Source organism: Cavia porcellus, unplaced genomic scaffold (assembly GCF_034190915.1).
Source record: "Cavia porcellus strain 051 isolate PalLab524CR breed Dunkin Hartley unplaced genomic scaffold, mCavPor4.1 scaffold_10, whole genome shotgun sequence".
Lineage (NCBI taxonomy): Eukaryota > Metazoa > Chordata > Mammalia > Rodentia > Caviidae > Cavia > Cavia porcellus.
In genome coordinates, this window is record NW_026947493.1 from 43,357,836 (window position 1) to 43,376,923 (window position 19,088).

At 34.6% G+C, this 19,088-nt stretch overlaps 1 protein-coding gene and 1 non-coding gene across 5 annotated transcripts in view; one reads left to right on the plus strand and one right to left on the minus strand.

The window, feature by feature from the left end:
- Mcmdc2 (minichromosome maintenance domain containing 2) overlaps positions 1 to 14,790 on the plus strand; it is a 41,772-nt gene extending 26,982 nt beyond the window's left edge. For 2 of the 4 annotated variants that reach the window (XM_063257398.1, XM_063257399.1), the window contains 5 exons: positions 6,053 to 6,219; positions 6,839 to 7,018; positions 8,415 to 8,557; positions 9,859 to 9,968; positions 14,608 to 14,790. In XM_063257398.1, the coding sequence (XP_063113468.1) occupies positions 6,053 to 6,219; positions 6,839 to 7,018; positions 8,415 to 8,557; positions 9,859 to 9,968; positions 14,608 to 14,774 (767 nt within the window). In that variant the 3' untranslated portion in view covers positions 14,775 to 14,790. Of the gene's footprint in view, positions 1 to 6,052; positions 6,220 to 6,838; positions 7,019 to 8,035; positions 8,558 to 9,858; positions 9,969 to 14,607 lie in introns of those variants that run through there. The other 2 variants (XR_010050163.1, XR_010050162.1) reach the window with 2 other exon arrangements.
- A 2,404-nt stretch (positions 14,791 to 17,194) lies between these two features.
- On the minus strand, positions 17,195 to 17,279 carry LOC111754675 (small nucleolar RNA SNORD87). Its single transcript, XR_002789354.1, has one exon. It is a non-coding gene; the product is annotated as a small nucleolar RNA SNORD87 (small nucleolar RNA).
- Positions 17,280 to 19,088: the final 1,809 nt, after the last annotated feature.

The following is a 19,088-nucleotide window of genomic DNA, read 5'->3' on the forward strand; positions in this document are numbered from 1 at the left end:
ATAAACATAGTGTGGTATAGAGAACAGACAAAGAGGGAAAGAGTATCTTCAAAAAGTATCATATAGAAGGAAGATTGACTCTGTGAATCCTGTTATAAATAGAAGAAATTCTTTCAGCGAAACATAGGGGCAAACTGGGAGAGGTGGTGCACACTCGTAATCCCGGCACTTGGGAAACTCAGACTGGAGGATCATTGCGAGTTTGAGACCAGCCTGGGCTACAAACCAAGCTCAAGGCCAGCCTGAACTGCATAGTGAGACTGTGTCTCAAAAAACAATTAAAAATAATAGAGTTACAAAAAAACAGAGGGACAGATTAAAAAATCACGTAAACTGAATAACAAGAGTAAATACTAACACTGGATATGAAAAATTAAAGATTATCCATACAGAGGCAACATTCCACTAAAAAGCTCCATATGAGCCACAAATTTTCCTTACTTCTCTAGTCCCCAACATACAATACACCCCCCCAAAAAAGAGAGGAGAAAAATGAATATAATTAAAAGATAAACAACAGATAGACACAAATAGCATATTTTACACAGATATAAGTAGCATACTTTACAAACCTAGAAAAACCAAAACTAAAATTCATATGGAACCAACAGAGACCCAGAGTATCAAAGGCAATTTTGGGCAACAAGAGCAACGCAGGATGCATTATTATACCTGATTTCAAGCTATACTATAAAGCAATAGTGACAAAAATGCCGCAGTACTGGAATAAAAAGCATATGGAACAATGGAACAGAATTGAGGGTATGAAAATCTCCTCAGACATAGTTAGTTAACTATTTGATCTTTGACAAAGGGTGTAAAAGCATATGTTGGGGGAAAGACAGCCTACTCAAGTAGTGTTGGAAAAACTAGTTATCTGTTTGCAGAAGAATGAAACCTGGACCCTTTCACCATATACGAAATTTAAATCAAAATGGATTAAAATCTAAACATTAAAACAGAAACACTGAACGTACTAGAAGATAAAAGAGGTTAAACACTTGAAGACATAGATGTAGGAAAGATTTTCTAAACAGAACCTCAGTTGCATAAGAAATAGAAGGAAGAATCAATAAATGATATTATATCGGACTAAAAAGTGTCTATAGCAAAAGAATCAATCAGTAGAGTAAAGAGACAATCTACAGAATGGGAAAAAAATTTTTCTAGCTACTACTCAGAGAGAGCACTAATATCTAGAATATAAAAAACTTGAAAAAATTAAAGATCCAGTCAAGAAATGGACAAGAAAAATCAATAGACACTTTACAGAGGAAGAAATACAAATGGTCAATAAATATGTGAAAAAATGTTCAACATCTCTAGCCACTAGAAAAATGCAAATTAAAACAATGCTAAAATTCCATCTTACTCTGGAAATAATGGTAATCAATGAGAAATCAAACAGTAACAAATACTCCATTGTTGATGGGAATGTAAACTAGTATAACCATTATGGAAATTAGTATGGTGATTTCTCAAAACACTGAAATTAGAAATTCCATATGACCCAGCTAACCCTCTCCTAGGTATCTTCTCCAAATAAGTCATCAAACTATAGTGATACATGCATATCAAGGTTTATAGCAGTGCAATTCATAATAGCTAAATCTTGGAAGCAGCCTGTGTACTGATTAACAGACATTTGGACAAAAAATGTATCTATATATAATGGAATATTACTCAGTTATAAAGAATGACACATTTGAAGGAAAATGGATGCACATGGAAAATATAATGTTAAGTAAAATAAATTAAACACATAAGCTTAAATACCATATAGTATTGCTCATTTGAGTAAGGCAAAGTACAAACAAAAAAAAAGATATAGGATAAAGAGAAAGGGACTAAAGGACAGATCTCTTGCAATAGGGAAGTGATCCAAGGGAACAAGAACAAGGGATGAGGAGGAGTGAAAGGAGAAATGAAAGAAATAAAGATATACCTTGTGAAGAAGCCTAATAATCTCAATTAATGTGAACACTAAATAAACATAACATGAGCTTAGAAAAGTAATATCAACAAATATGAAAAAGAAGATAGGGAAATATTGGGGGGAGGTGTTAGGGAAGAGAAGGGGAAGAGGATTAAAAATAAGCTGTACTATGGATGAATAACCACTCCTCAAAATGATTATAAACTGACTAAATTGCAAACATGTACTAAAAAAAAAGAATTGAAAAAAATATGAATGGTGCTGAGCATGGTGGTGCACATCTGAAGTCCCCACACTCTGGGAGGCTCAGGCAAGAAAGTTGCAAGTTTGAACCCACTCGGGGCAATTTAATGAGACCCTGCCTCAAAATAAAATATAGAAAAAGGGCTGGAGATGTAGCTCACTACAAAGGCCCTGGGTCCAAAATCTCTAGTATCACAAAAAGAGAAAAGGGAAAAGGAAATATTAGAAAAAAAGAAAAATAAGTGGCTAGACAAAGAAAAGAATGACAATACATACATTTTTACATGGGATATATAACCAGAATATAAGTCAGAAACTTAAAATACAACCTTTGGGCTCAGTGGTAGAGAATATGCTCAGTATGTGTGCAGTGCTGGCCTTAAAGCACCAAAACAAAAGCATTTTTAAAAATAGGCAGAAGGCTTTTTTATAGCTTGTGTCTAGATGTCCCCCCAAAGCCTCATGTAGCCATGAGATGGCTTTTTCAGAGGTGGCTGAATCTAGAGTATGTGATTGATTCTTGGTGCAGTGCTAGGATTAAAGGTGGGTGACTACTAATCAGTCTACTGATTGGTTCAGCACTGCCCTAATACTGGTAAGCTGGATACAATATAAGGGACAGAAGAAGGGTTGTCTTGCTTCTTGCCTGTTTTGCTACCTTCTGCTCACTGTGAACAGTTTCTTCTCTGTGCTGCCTGTGTGCCATGCCACCCTGCTTTGGAGTCAGCTGTTGGACTGAAACTGTAAACTAAATAAACCCTTCCTCCTTAAACTTTATGTGTCTGGTATTTTGTCTCAGCACTGAGAAACGTAACTAAGACAGAATTCAATAATAACTTCACAAAGGAAGGTATTAAAAATTACCATAAAGAACATGAAAGAGTGCTGAACACCATGAGTCATGAGGCAGATTAAAAGAAAGACCACAGTGTTTCAATATTCAATGATCCAGGATATGGAACAAGTACTTCCCCTCAAAAGAGAAGCCTGGAATCTGGTTGAAAACTACTGTCACCATCTCCAACTTTTTAATAACTTTATCTTTGAACTTGTGTTTTGCAAGGAAGTTCAGTGAGACAGTGGAGTTTAAACATGAACGCAGGAAAATGCATCTGTGTATGTGTAAACAGTATCTTGCTGTATTATAGCATTGTCTTACACAGCTTCCATAGCACACTTAATTTGATTCTCACTGAACTTCCATGCACTATGAGTGCACTGCAATTTAGTGCTAATATTTTGTATCAACACATCTTCAAAAAACCATATTTTCTGTTTGAACCAGACTTGCCTTCCATGTCTATAGATTTACCTCTTCTGAAGAGTTTGTATAAATGAAATTATACAATATATAGTCTCTTCTGGCTCGATTCTCTTATTTAACATAATGTTTTTGAGTTTCATCTATGTTATAGCATGTATCAGTACTTTATTTCCTTTTATTATGACAATACATTTAAGATTTATTATTTTAAATTGTACTATTTAAAAATGTACAATTCAGTGGCACTAAGTGCATTAACAATATTGGTTAACTTTCACCATTGTCCATTTCCATAACGGTTTCATCACCCCAAATAGAAACTATATCCACTAACCCCCTGGCTTTGCACTGCCTGCCCCCCCCCCGCCCCCGCACCACCACCACCACCACAGTTTCAGGTAACCTCTAGTGCTTCCTATGTCTGTGTACTTGCCTATTAATAGAATTGCATTCCTTTTTATGATTGAGTAGTATTTTATCATAGATAGCACTTTAAAAGATCCATTCTTCCATTGATGAATACTTGGGTTGTTTACACCTTTTGGTTTTTGTGAATAATGCTGCTATGCACATTGATATAGATATGTTTGTTTGAGTTTCAACGCTTTTGAGTATAACCTGGGTGTCTTAGTTATTTTTCCCTCATTGCTGAGACAAAATACCCAACACCAAAAATGAAAGCAGGAAAAGTTTATTTAAGCTCACTGTTTTTGGAGATTTCGGTCCATAATCAGCTGGGTCCAAGGCACGGTGGCATGGCACTGAGAAAACAGTTTAAGGCAGCAGCCAGAAAAAAGTAGCCAGAGCAAAAGGGAGAGAACAGGCCTCTTTTCTTCCCTTGTATTGTAAGCAGGCTACCCCTCCTCAGGGCAGGTGCAGCACTCATATCACCTCTGTGCCCTCCTCTTTCACAGGCTGAGCACATTTACAAAGTAAAGATCTAGCTCCTTGCTGAGTTTCTAAATTAAATTTCTAAACTTCTCAAGTTGACACAGTGTATCAGCATAACACCAGGAGTGGAATTACTTGAGCCTATGGTACTTTTCTGTGTTTATGTGATGTTGTAGATTGAACCTAGGGACTCTGCAGTGAGCTTATCCATAGTGCTTCATTTTTAATTTTGAAACAGAGTCTCATAAATTTCTGAGTTGGGCTCAAGTTGTGCTCAAACTTGTGATCCTCCTGCCTCAACCTCCAGTAGTAGTAAGTAGGATTATAGGCATTCATGCCATACCTGGCTTTGATGTTCTCTTGAGGAGCTGTCAGATTGTTTTCCCCAGGAACTACACCATTGTATATTCCCACCAGTAATTCCTGAGGAGTACAATTTCTTCGTATCACCTCATTACATTTTATGTAAGATTTAAAATATTTTTAAAGAAAAAACTTTGTACATTAGTACTTTAACATCAATATATTCTTGATTTTTAAACAAGAGGCCCAGATTTTTGTTTTACAGTAGGCCCCACGAATTATATCATTTGCTCTGTTTACTAGGATGGTAAAAATTCAAAAGATTGACAACAAAAACTATTGTTGAGCATCTGGAATACCTGGCTACTCATATATTATTGGTAGGAGTATCAAGTGATACAGTCATTTTGGAAACTTCTCTGGAAGTTTCTATTTAGTTAAATATATATTTATCATATGACCTAAGAGAAAGATAAACATTTAAAAAAAGACAGTTGTTAAAAATTTTAAAAGATTGGGGCTGGGGATTTAGCTCAGCGGCATAAGCACCTGCCTTGCAAGCAGGCAGTCATGAGTTCGATCCCGGGTACCGAAAAAAAAAAAGTAAAAACAAAAAAAAATTTAAAAGATTAACTTGAAAATTATTTGGAATGTAGAATCCAACGAATAGAATTAAATCTGTAGATTGGATGGTTATAAGGAGTGAAGGAAGAAGAGAAAGGGAAAAATAGTATGTTTCCATTTTGGTGGTTTGGTTTGTTTTGTTTTGTTTTTTTTTAAGTAGATGAGTGGTATTCCGTCAATAGTGAAATAATAAAAACAAAGCCAGAGGTGAGAGAGGATTAAATGATAGCTTTTAACATGTTGATTTTGAAATACATTAGCACTATCATTGTAGTGCATTTTCTTATCTTTTCACTACATCTTCCCATATGGGTGACTCACTTTCTATCATTTTTTTTCACCTAAAGGGACACTAGTTAATTTTAGCCCCCCTTGTAAGCTTGCACAATATGACCAATCTCCTAGCATTTTGCTTATTCCATGAGATACTCAACTGTAATTCTACCTACATGCTTTGGATTGGTGGTTGTTCTCATTAATCATGGGACATTTATAAACACTTAATTTTTCTTGTCTTGTTCTTTTTATGTCAATTACTTTAATTTAGCAGTATCTCTCAAAACACTTAAGTTTATGTTTTCACTCTCTAAATTTTATTTTATTTTTTTGGTACCGGGGATTGAACTCATGACCTCACGCTTGCCAAGTATGCACTTATACCACTAAGCTAAATCCCCGGCCTACTCTCTGAAATTTAAAAAGTAGAATTTTATATAATACTTGTTATTAACTTGTAGACATATAGGTAAAAATAAATTTAAATAATAAAAGGATAATGTCTTCTGATTTAGTTCTGGAGAGCAGAAGCATTACAGTATACATTCCAGGAAAGAAGTCTGGGGATGATATAGATCAACAAATGAGTTTTCCGGTTCAGTGCAGCTTTTGGTCTTTCATTGATATGAATTCATCTTCAAGGAGAAATGCACAGAAGACCAACACTCTAATTGGTCAGATGGTAAAGTACATATTTATGTTATTAGAACAATATTCAGAGAACTTAATCACAAATTTTAATGTTTTTATTTTTTTAGTAACTCATTTCTATATTAAGTGCTACAACTATATAGTGCCTCAATTTAAATTTAATTGTGTGTATGTTCGTGTGTGTGTGTGTGTGTGTGTGTGTGTGTGTGTGTGTGTGGTCCTAGGTTAAGACCCAGGGTTGTGAGCATGCTAGGCAAGTGCTCTGTGATTGAAGTACATCCCTAAAGTTGTTAATATATTTTTAGTTATGCAAATAAGATGTCTACTCAATAGAAATTTCCACTTGAGTCAGTGTTTGGAAGTCTTTAATAAGTAATGTCTAAAAAAGTATTAAATAAGAGCTTTTTAAAAAAATTTTGCAAAAATTTTGCTGTCCAAAAGTCTCCAGGCTATTGAAAAGTTGCTTTAAATTTTAATTAACAATGAAATGTTGATACTTCTAAACCTTTTACTCATGCAGTATGTTAATTAAATAAAATTTATAATTTATAGTAATTAAATAAAATATATATATTGTGATAAATTTGTAATTAATTTTTCCAAATTTTTCGAGGCTTACTGCTTACCTGTTACATTTTGGTTTGATGTAGGATTGCAGTTTGATTCCAGCTAACTTCGTGGAAGCATTTGGATTACTGATTAACTGCAATGAATCTTCTCCTTGCCACCCACTTCTTCCAACTGTGCAACACACCTTAAAGAAAGCCACTGATCCTGAAGGGCCACTTAATTTAGCTTCTAAACAGTTCCCTACAGAGGATTTTGAAAAGGTAAAAGTAGATAAGATGGTTACTCAGAATTGTTGTGTTACTGTTTCTCAATTTAAATAGAAATGTCTTTGACCACACAATTTTTCTTCCTTCCTTCCTTCCTTTCTTTCTTTCTCTTTTTCTTTCCTTCCTTTCTTTCTTTCTTTCTTTCTTTCTTTCTTTCTTTCTTTCTTTCTTCTTCACCTGCTGGCTACTGGAAACCACTCCCACTAATTGAGGCAGCAAATCCTTCCCTAAAGATAAAGCTTATAATATTATTAGTATTATTACTATTACTTGTGATATTATTAGTACTATTACTATGCAGTTTATAAAACTGGAGAGAATTATGGACCTTAAGGTGTAATGACAGGATGCATCCAATCCAGGACATGCCCAATCCAGAATATGTCCATATTCTTTTTTAAAAGAGTATATTTAAAATATAAATATTAAGTTGAATGTGGTAACACACACCTGTAATCCTAGCACTTTGGGAGGCTGAGGCAGGAGGACTGAATATTTAAATATGATTTAAAGTGCTCACTGACTGTGAAAAGGCCCATATATATTTACTCAATTTTTAACATATGAAACTAAAAAATAAGCCCAGTCTGGGCAATTTAGCCATTTAGTGAGACCCTGACTCAAAATAACCAGTAGGGAGGCTGAAGGAGGAGGATTGCAAATACCTTGGGTCTGTACAGTTACAAGAGGTGCTCAAAGTGGTGCCCATTAGCTTCCAAACACTTATTAGTACTGCGACTAATGCTTGGGTAACCTTGATCACTGAGATTGCTACACATGCATTTGCAATTTCTTCTTTAAGGGCTGGCAGTGCAGTGAATTTTCTGAGGTAAATGGCATCCTTTAGAGTCTCCCATGTGAGGATAACACCATCTATTGTAAAATATCATGTTATTTTTCTTTTCCTGAAATGTGTACATCTTTTACATCTCTTTCTCTCCCTCTCTCTATCTGTATATAACTTAAAATTAATTTTTCCTTTTTGCTCTGTGAATTAAAAAACAAAACTAGGATAGTAAAAGAAATCTGGAAGTAAAGTCATGAGGAAATAGACTGTCAAATAATTGAAGGTATTCAAAAAAGAAATAAGCTTCTGGAGGAGGTAAGTCTTTCTCCCATTGGAAGATATGTTAATCATACAAATACATTGTATAGAACATTGCTGCACTATGAAGGAGATTGTTCTAGGTAAACTTTAATATTCTTTGCAAGTAGAAGACTATGATTTAAAGTGCTCACTGATTGCAAAATGTCTCCATATATTTACTCAATTTTTAACGTATGAAACTTTAAAAATAAGGCTCTAGTATATTTTGTATAACTATACTCATTTGTCATATAGATTCTATTATAAAATTTAAATCTCTTAAAGTTTTCACTTTTAATCTAGCTACTGGCTTTTGCAAAGAATCTGAATGTAGAATTCAGCTTGGAGGCAGAAAGAATGATTCATGGTTATTATCTAGCAAGTCGCAGAATCAGAACAGATTCTATATATGGATCAAAACTGTCAGCATCTACATTAAAATATTTGTAGGTATTCAATTCAAAATGTTAAGGCCAGAATTGACTTCTAATTGATGTGTTTAATTAACTTGCTTATCTATTTCATTTGTTTCTGTTGGTTTGACCTTTGGTTGGTTGGCTTGTAGCTTACCTTGTTCCAAAGAATAGTAAACAGTTTAACAATTTCTTTTGTTGCATTTTTACATCACTTAAGCCTCTAATAATTCTTTTCACTAAATTTTTTATTTGATCCCTTGAATGAGATGTGTCTGAGAAAAGCATACAAATTTCAAATGCAAAGAACTGCTATTTAAAGTGTATCTGTTTATATTCCAAGTTGTAGTTGGACTTAGAAAAAATTCTTTAAGTATACTGTTTCTTTTATTTTTAAGTCTTTAATACATTCAACTCTTATTGTTCCTTCAAGTTAAAAAACTTATTTTTATTATAAAACAAAATATGAACATTGTAAAAATCTAAAATTATGAGTAAAGTATCCTACTAACCTTACTTATTCTTGCCTCACTCACCATAATCACTATTAACAGTTTTTATGTATCTTTCTAGAAAGTATTCACTCAAATGTTAATGCATATATAATTTAAACATATAAATATATTTTATTTAAATTCACTTAAAAATTAATGTTAAACAATGTTAAATATAGAATTTTTCATATGAATTGCCCAAATGAAATCAAGCATGTACAGAAAAAAATTGCTTCATTCTATTTTAATAGCTGTATCAGTTTTACTGTGTTGTGATTAGTAACATAGCTAAACCATAAGTTACACAGTTCCCAATTGACAGACCATTACTTCACTTGATATAATTTTAAATATAATCTCAAAGTATGAAACAGAATCAGGAGTAAAATAATCCATTAAGTAAATAACATAGTATCTTATTACCACAACATAAAATAAGAAAGATGAAGGATTGGAAAGAAATATCAATCATAGGTCTATAAGAGCTAGATATGTTTAGTTAATTTCCCTAGCTGTATATTTTCATAGAGTTGAAAAGACTTCAAAAGATAAGGCAAGGTAGAAATTGACAATAAACAGAATCATATAGTGATTTCCTTTTTTTTTTTTTTTTTTTGCCTTTTTCCTTTTTATCGGCACCAGGGATCGAACTCACGACTGCCTGCTTGCAAGGCAGGCGCTTATGCCACTGAGCTAAATCCCCAGCCCCGATTTCCATTTTTTCTAAAGTAAAAATGGGCTGATATTTAAGTGGTTAATGCTCATTTCTTAATCTGTTACTATCAAAGTACATGTATTTTTATAACATCAACATACTTTTGTATGAATTTTCTTTTTTAGAGTTTCTTTATCTGAAGCCCATACACGATTAAACCTAAGGAATAAAGTGCTCATAGAAGATGTACTAATTGCAGCATTGTTATTTGAAACATCTCTCACATTGAAATATGGTAAATATTTTTAATGATTCCTACAAATAATTTTATTTATTCTTTATTAACACTACATATATTTTAAATATTATAGAATTATAAATTAACAAGATTTATTTGAATTTTAACACATTTATTGTTTACAATAGTTATCAGGTCCTGACCTAGATCTCCAATCTCCCAAATGAGTGTACTGCAGAGGTTTAAATAAAATGAGACAAATCATATGATTTGTCTGGGAGAGTTAAAACCCTTTAGTTGAGCTCAAGACTTGGAGGACTAAGACAAAGACTTCTCTGGACTGCCCATTTTTATTAGGTCCAACAACAAGGGGCGGGGAAACTGAGGAAAGTGCAGGCAATGAGCAAGACCTTGGGAGTCACTTCAAGGACATTTCCAAGTAATGAATCAAGTCAATTCAGTAGAACTGTCTTATCATGAAGACATGGTAGGAGTGAGACAGTAGGTGTAATTCCTGCAGCTGCAGTCTCTATCTACTTAGTTGATGTTTGAGCCAAGTGTCTGCAGCTGTGGCGTTATCTTGCCCTTTGTGATATCTCTGGCCTCACAGGCCACTACAGGCCTCAGCCAGGACCAGTGATTCATAGAGATTCACTTACTATGAATCAGCTCCCATTGCCAGGCAAGGGCTTAGACCTAGGACAGACTCACAGATAAACATAGAAAGCCAATTAGCAAAATTTAAATCCTGCTCAGAGCTGCTTCATAGTGGTCTCCAATAAGTAGTATCATCTAATATTGTTTCTTATTATGCATTGCTTGTTTTTATACTTGAAATTTTGTTTGGTTGAAGAATTCCAGGGGGAAAGTACTTAATACAACACATTAAATTATTTAATGTATATTCATTTTTTAAATAATGGTGTATTTGTCAAGCAATCTTCAATAGTGGAGTTAGGCACATAGCCAAAACAGTCACCTCTCTGCATTGATAGACTTAATACTGTGACTACAGTGCACAGTCATTTAAAATGAATGACACTTACTGTGCTGTTGCTAATAAAAATATAAAAGACCCCTAACACAAAGGTAAGGAGAGTTAAGTGATAAAAGTTTTCATTAAACATCATCCTTCAAACCATTTCAACACTGGCTTTTCTGTGTCTTTAGTGCTCAAATGTGTTTCAGCTACATTTATATTATGTTGTCACAAAGATCTATTTGAACTTTATAGTCTTATTTCTAAAATTGTCTAAATAAAGCATTCTTTATCTATGATAAAGGGATTTGTAGAGTCCTAGGGAATATGTTATATACAATTTGTATGTGTGTCCCCTTTCCCAGGTAGACAGGTTGTAAGTTTTATGGAGTATGTCTTAAGAGATTGATCACTGCCAGACAAAATTGTCATTATTAACTAGTTTTACCAAACAATAAAGATACTGATTTCCAACCAATACAAAGACAACAGGAAAGATATATAATTTGCTTTATCTTAATATTCTTATTTAACCAAGTTGAAGACATGTTATTTTACCATAAAAAATGTTGCCTATTTTATTGACATACCATCAATTTTTTTTTTATTGGTACTGGGGATCGAACTCATGACCGCCTGCTTACAAGGCAGGTGCTTACGCTGCTGCGCTAAATCCCCAGCCCCCCCCCCTTTTTCATACCCTCAATTGTTGAGACATCTGAGTTTCTATAATATGTTTTTGGATTTACAAACCATGATGTTATAATATTAAGGACTCTTGTTGTAGACCATGAGAGAATATTTTTTACTTGTTGTTTTTAAAGACTTCCTTGAAGCATTTAAGGAAGCATTTGAGGGAAATAAAACTATATGATTTCCCCCTTGAGTTATTTTGTTTTCATAATGAATTCCAGTCAGGTGTATTGATTTTCAAGTCTGAAGTAAAACAATATTAAGAGCTCCTTAAATGTATTTGAAATGTAAAAGAAAATGATCTCTACCAAAGGATATATTTTTGGACAGCAATTGACATGAAAAGTAAAGGCAGCTTTACACAAAGCCACATCTAGTACCATTTGTATGGTACCTTAAGTATAAAATTAATTTGCCCTCTTTTTACATTAGTTGCATACCATATAATAAAGTATACATTAAAAGAAAACTGTGAAGATACTTCATGGTTAATTATAATTTTTTTTTTTCTTTTTCCTTTTTATTGGTACCAGGGATCGAACTCACGACTGCCTGCTTGCAAGGCAGGCGCTTATGCCACTGAGCTAAATCCCCAGCCCCGGTTAATTATAATTTAAGGAGTGAAAGGAAAAGAAAGTTCTCTAAAAGATATAACTGCATATATATTTAAGTGTATAAGATAGATAACCATATTACTGAGTTTTGTTGGATTATTGAACAAAACTGTTTGCAGTCTCACTGTTTGAAAGTCCTCTCTATATGCTTTAATTTTGTAACTTGAACAACTATTTCTAAGATGACAATATGTAATTAACTAGTGATTTCCTACTGTTTATTTTTTCTAAAATTCTGTATAACTTGTACCCTTTTTTTTCTTTTTTCTCCTTAAATAAAATTAAAAAAAAATTTAAGGAGTGATATATTATAATGAATATTATGTGCTCTCTTATAATTATCACTATACATGATTCAGCAAATCATGAGTCAGCAAATGTTTACTGAATGACAAGTAGGTACTAGGCCTCTGATATACTACAGTTGTGGAAAAACAAAGTCTGTACTGGGTAATACAGCCTAGTGAGAAGACAGACATTAAAAAGTAAATACACTAGTGTATATTACGATTTGAGAGACTGTAAAGAAGAAAATAGGTTTATATTATAAGCAATAATAATAAAAGGTACTTACTTTTTTTTTTTTTTTTTTCTTTTCCCTTCAGTCCATTCCAAACTTTGATTTTTTTTTTGAGACAGTCTCACTATGTATTCAGGCTGGTCTCTTAAGGTGATCCTCCTTGCCTCAGCCTCCTGAGTGTTGAGATTACAGGTGTGCACTACCATGCCTGGTTTCTTACTTTGAATTATTAGGCAGACCTCTCTCAGGAAGAATGATTTATTTAAACTGACAGATAAAAATCCAGAAAGGGAAACTACTTATGTAGGTGTTTTTAAGAAAATGGAAGAGGCCAGGCTGGCTAAATATACTAAACAAAACAGAGTGGTGTGGGTTAAGCTTGGAGAGTAAGAGGGCAAGATCTGCAGAACCTCAAAGACTACAGGAGAAAATTGGGATTCTCTTCCAAATACAGTGGCAAACCACTGAAAGGCTTTTAGCAGATTCTAATATGATCAGTTATATTTGTGAAATGCTGTCTTCTGCAGTGGTGGTGAACCTATGGCACACATGCCTCACCAGGCTGTTATTGAAAGCTCTAAGTTCACCATCATTGTGTTAGTGGATGTGGAGAACGAACTGGAGGGGGTTAAGAATGTTGAGACAGACAGGAAATTGTTGTCAATGTCAAAAGTAATTGATAACAGAAGTTTCGACTAGGTAGAGGTAGTAGAAAATGGAAAGTAGGGATACATGTTGGACACAAAAACCAATAGGTTTTGTTCATCAACTAAATTAGGAGTTATGGCAGGGGTAAGGAGGAGAGGAATTAAGGAAACCCCTTAGGTTTATTCTTTGAGCAACCAGGTGAGTCATGGTACCATTTACCAGACTGGGAAGGCAAAAAGAAACATAGATGTTTGATACCCTACAGAGGTATCCATAGTTAAAAGAAGATGGACTTAAGAGTCCTAATCTAGAAATATAACAGCAACAATTAGCATAGAGATGGTATTCAAAGCTGAGAAGTATATTAAATCATCTAGAGACTACCGGGAATTCCAGCACTGACCTTAAAGAATTACAATATTTAGAAATGGGTGTTGAGGAGGAATTAACAAAGGAGACTAAGAAGCAGGAGCTAAATTGTAGGAAAATGCAATGTGGTGTTACGGAAGCCAAGAAAGAGGATATCTTAAGGGAGCAGACTGATGGGCTATAATGCTACTGAGAGTTTAAGATTACATTTAGTAGCCTAGAGGTTATGTAGCATATCATATGTAAAGAACTTTGAGATGCTGGCTGTTGAGATTAGGAAGTTGAGAATTTAGCTGGAAAAGATACAGTCCAATAAGGGATATGTACTTTTTAAAAATACATAAGGTATTCAAGTCACATGACATGTAGTGAACTGATCCTACAGAAAGCGAGCAACACCTGACCTGGTTGTACATTCCTGCGTCTAAGACCAGCCTGGACAACATAGCAAAAAGTGGCGGGGGAAAGGCGGGGTGGGGAGGACCAACAAGCTAAGACCTGAAAAATATGAGCAGAGATCAGATCCAAAACACACTGCTCTAGCTGGTTACTTCCTGATTTTACCTGAGACAAGAAAGCACATACAGAACTAGGTACGTATACTTGGTCTTAAACTGTCTTGAAGGCCTCATTTTGGGTTTCAAAAAAAAGGTCAAATTTAAATAATAAAACACTTGGATTGGTCAGAACTTGATTTTAAAAACACCAGAAGCCAGGTGTGGTGCTACATGCTTATACTAATTCCAGCACTTAGGAGGCTGACATATATGGTGATGCCCTGAAACTTTCACTATTCTGGTTGAAAATATGATTTAATATTTAGCATGTTAAGGAATAGTTCCCATTTACATTATATTTCTTTTTTTTTTTTAGGAGCCAGTGCATTTGTTGTTGCTCCAAATGCAGTATTTCCATTTGAACTGTATAATGAAGAGTATTTAGAACAAAGGGATCTCTATCTAACTGAGTGTCTACAACAGCTTCAACAGTTTATTGCCACATATGCACCAGGAACTGCGATTTTTTCTGGTGATGAATAAACAATGTACAGAAAAATTTTCACTTTTATTTAAGCAATGGGAAAAAGTATATTTGAATTGTTTTCAAGTAATGCTTCAGATAGTATCCTCTACATTAGACCATTTAAAAAATATAAAATGTAGGGGCTGGGGATTTAGCTCAGCGGCATAAGCGCCTGTCTTGCAAGCAGGCAGTCATGAGTTTGATCCCTGGTACCAATAAAAAGGAAAAAGACAAAATAAATAAATAAATTTAAAAAAAAATAAAATGTGGCCTTTTTTTGGTACTGGGAATCAATCTCAGGACTTCACACTTGCCAGGTAGGCACTGTGCTGCTGAGCTGTATCTCTGGCCCAAAATGTGGTCCTTTATAAATTGCTAATGGAATAAACACTAGTGTAAACCTCTGAAACCAACAGCACCTTAATTTTAATACTTAGAAGCATGTAAAATTTAAAACGAAGTTGTCAAGGAAAAATTCTATTTTTAAAAATGCCTGGCTGGGTTGTGGTGCCACGTTTATAATCCCACGAACTTTGGAGATTAAAGGATCACAGGTTAGCGGCTTGCCTAGGCAACTTTTTAAGTGATGACTGTCTCAAAATTGAAAATAAAATTAAAAGTGGGCTGGGGACATAGCTCACTAGTAGAGCACCCTGAGTTGTCTCCAGTACCAAGGGGGTTTAAAAAAAAAAAACCACTATTGAGATTTCTGGTTAGTCTAATGTATTACAGATGAAGAGATACAAATAGAATGTTGCAATGTGTAAAATTTATGTAGTTCATCCTACTTGTCACAAGATGGTAATTCCCTACAAATTAAACCATTTTTAATGTTTGTGAAGTTGCCTACGAACTGAAATTCCAAATTTAAGGCCTTTTCATGCTATTTGTACAGATAAGCCCATGAATCTTCCAGGTTAAATACAAAAATAAGTCAAGGAGTCAATAATTTATAAATTGGTCCTCATCCTAAAGGGTTTTAAGTTTCAAAAGACAGGACAATTTGCTACCAGTTAGTTTCAGATGGGGGACTCATGTTGCCCAGCCTGACTTTAAACTCTTGGAGAAATAAGTGACCCTCCCATATAGTTATGACTACAGGTATATAGTACTGCATCTGGCCTCCACTTCTTAGGCTTGTTTTGAAAATAGTGGGGACATCAAAACATACTAATTTCATAAAATGTTTTTTGGGGTGGTACTAGGAATTTAACCCAGTCTTCACACTGATCTACATTCCTTTTTGTTCTTTTTTTCTATTTTTGAAATAAGATTGGAGGCCAAGTAGTATTTTTAAAACTCCTATAAAAACCACAGGATTCATGCCATAGATTCAAAACTCTAAACACTTGGAAGAAAAACTATGGTTTTTAAATGTTGCCTCTAATGAGAAGTGATTAGGACAGTGCTTTATAGAGTTAGTTTAACTGAGACTCCTATATGGAAACCATGATCTTGATAATCGCATTTCATCTTTAAAGTATGGAGTCAACTCACTAAACAATTTAGTTTACATATAAGCCTTCATCTGGGAGGAATTCAATTTTAAAGTTCTTATAAATTTTAAGTCCTAGACAGACTGGTGGTCTGCCCAGTCATTACCTACCTTAATATGGCATTCTTCATTTAGAGTGTTACTTTTATGTTTTCACAAAGATAAAGATCTGTAGGTCATAGGTGAAAAGCCTTTATTTTTAAGGGCCAATCAATTAAGTATTTAAAGAATTTAGGAAACTCCCATCAGCCATTTTTTTATGTACAATAGCAGGGAGTGCAATTATTAGGGTTATTTTCCAAAACCTAACAAGGCACTAGAAAGGACTCCCCAATTGTCCACTTCAATAAGAATTACCACCCACAAATGAGCTAATGTTTTGACAATAGATTGAAAATAAGTCTTGACTAAAACTTATGAACAGAGATGCTTTCAAAGAGGACGTATTTTAAAGAATTTATTATCCAGCAGTTATAATTAGTCTATTTTTCTACATAATTTGTGAGCTTTTCAAGATCAAATCTTTTCATCAACTGCTTCTGTTCATATTTTCCTTGACCGTATCTTCATTACTCCTTCTAAAAGATTGCAGGCCATACCTCCAAAAGAAAAAAACAGCAGTGAAAAACATCAGTAACTTCAATAGTAAGTGCTCCCTCAAAAAATTTAATGTAGAGAAAAAACTCTACCCAGAAATATAAAGATAACTTCAAAATTGATTCTAGTACTGTGGAATTTTATCAGTTCTCAACTATCAACAACAGATGTAGTAGTTGATTGAGAAGCCATAATTACTTACATGAGGCAGTGAAGTATCTTTAACCACCACTAGCAAAGGACTTAACACATTCATCTGCAGCTACCTATAGGCCAAAGAGAAATATTTCACTCATTTCAATAAAAAACTATTCTATATTCAGTAACTGGCATCATCATTTTACTACTGGCATCTCAGTCTTAAAATGATTTCTTCAAAGAAACCCTCTGCTGGGTAAACGGCAAAAATTTATGTCATCATTGTGCCAGCTATTACACTTACCTGTGTTCATGTATTACACAATGGCTATTGCCCTTTATTGAGAAAGGAGTACCTTGTTATGTGTGATTTTCTTCAGTCATCTTCTATAACAAGTTTTCAAAAACACTGTTCATAACCTTCATACATCTTCAAAATGCTTATGACTTTGTTGTACCTAGAAATTAAATATTTTAATTTGTACTTCAATTTATTTGGCATCTAAATGTGGGCATAGACCACTATGAATTTTATTAGGAACCAGACACAATCATAGTTTGCAGCCTTTCAACTCTGTTAATTCCATAAATCTTTCTTTCTAACCTGGTCATCTGGGTCATTGGCAGAGTAGGAAAAATGGTGGAAACATTTATCATATCCTTCACTGCCATTTATCTATCTAGCTTGTTTGGAGGTTCTAGCAGGGGAGTGCAGCTACTCGTACACCCTTGACTGAGGAAGGGTCCCCCTCTATGGGGTGGTCGTCTGTCTTCCAGAGGGACACACACATGCAGTATTGAGGGTGGCCAGCTGAATCAACGCTGGTGATCAATGGGGTGAGAGATGTCCCAGCCAGATCGCCCTCATATCCCACTATTGATTTTAAGACTCAGTGGTTCAATGCCAAGCCATTCTGTCTCATAGTTCGACAAAAATGAACTACTGGCCACGTTAAGTGTTTGAAGTATAAAAACAAGCATGCAGACCTTCACCCAAAACATTGAGTGGCAGCTGTTTAAAGAAAGGTTACTCTATGTTAGCAAAATGACTGAAAACAGTTAACTACTGCAAAGGGGATGGCCAGAGTCACAAACCATGTACTGGAGTACCCCAAGAGGATAAATCATTGAGCCAGACAGCTACTGCAAATGATTTATGAACACATGTAAAGTGGGGCCTTGCACAACAATTTATCATTTACATGCCTTGAAATGCTGCAGTCATTTTACAGTCAATAGTAATACAGAACCCAAAATACTGGGAGTAATTCTTATCTGAAAAAAAACTTTAATTTACAGGAGGTATACAATGCATACATATAAAATTTAAGAAAATGTCTGTTCAGAGAAGCCTATGTATATGCCCCACTCCCCTGAAAAAACTAAGGCTGATAGACACACAATTCCAGATAGCATCTCTGAATGGGTTATTGGAATGAATCGGACCCATTATAGTACTGTTAACGTAAGAAATATGAATGAACTCGTGGGTTTTTTTGCATTTACTATGTTTAAAGATATTCGTGCACTGCCAATATTTACAAAACTTTTACCAGACGTACTGAGGATTGAACCCAGTGCCTCAGTATTGCATTACTTCTCCAGCCCTTATTTTTTGAAGCTGAGTCTTAGTAGCCCAAACTGAGCGTGAAACTTGGATCCTTCCGCCTCATTCTCCCACAGCATTGGGATTTCAGGCTTGCAACAAGCCAAACTAAAACATTTAGTTTTTAAAATGGTTTCTTGGCGGGGGGGGGGGGGGAATGGGACTCGAACTCAGGACCTTACACTTGCTAAAAAATGGCTTACATTTAAACATTTTAATATTTCCCATTTCCTAGCTGTGGAGTTCTTTTCTTTTTTACACAGAAATACTCCCAATATGTGTGCAAACACCTAGAATTTTACAAGGTTAAGGGCCTTCTTTGTACTTGCAGTTACAACACCAAGAATACCAATGATTTCTACCGGTTCGTTTAGATCGATACTGTCAGAAAACTGTGCTTATTAAGACTACTCATACTCCCCTTTGTAAAATGCTCCCCTAAGGAATAAAAATGCTAATTCGGAGATGAGCCACTAAGGTCGCAAAACAGGTTTG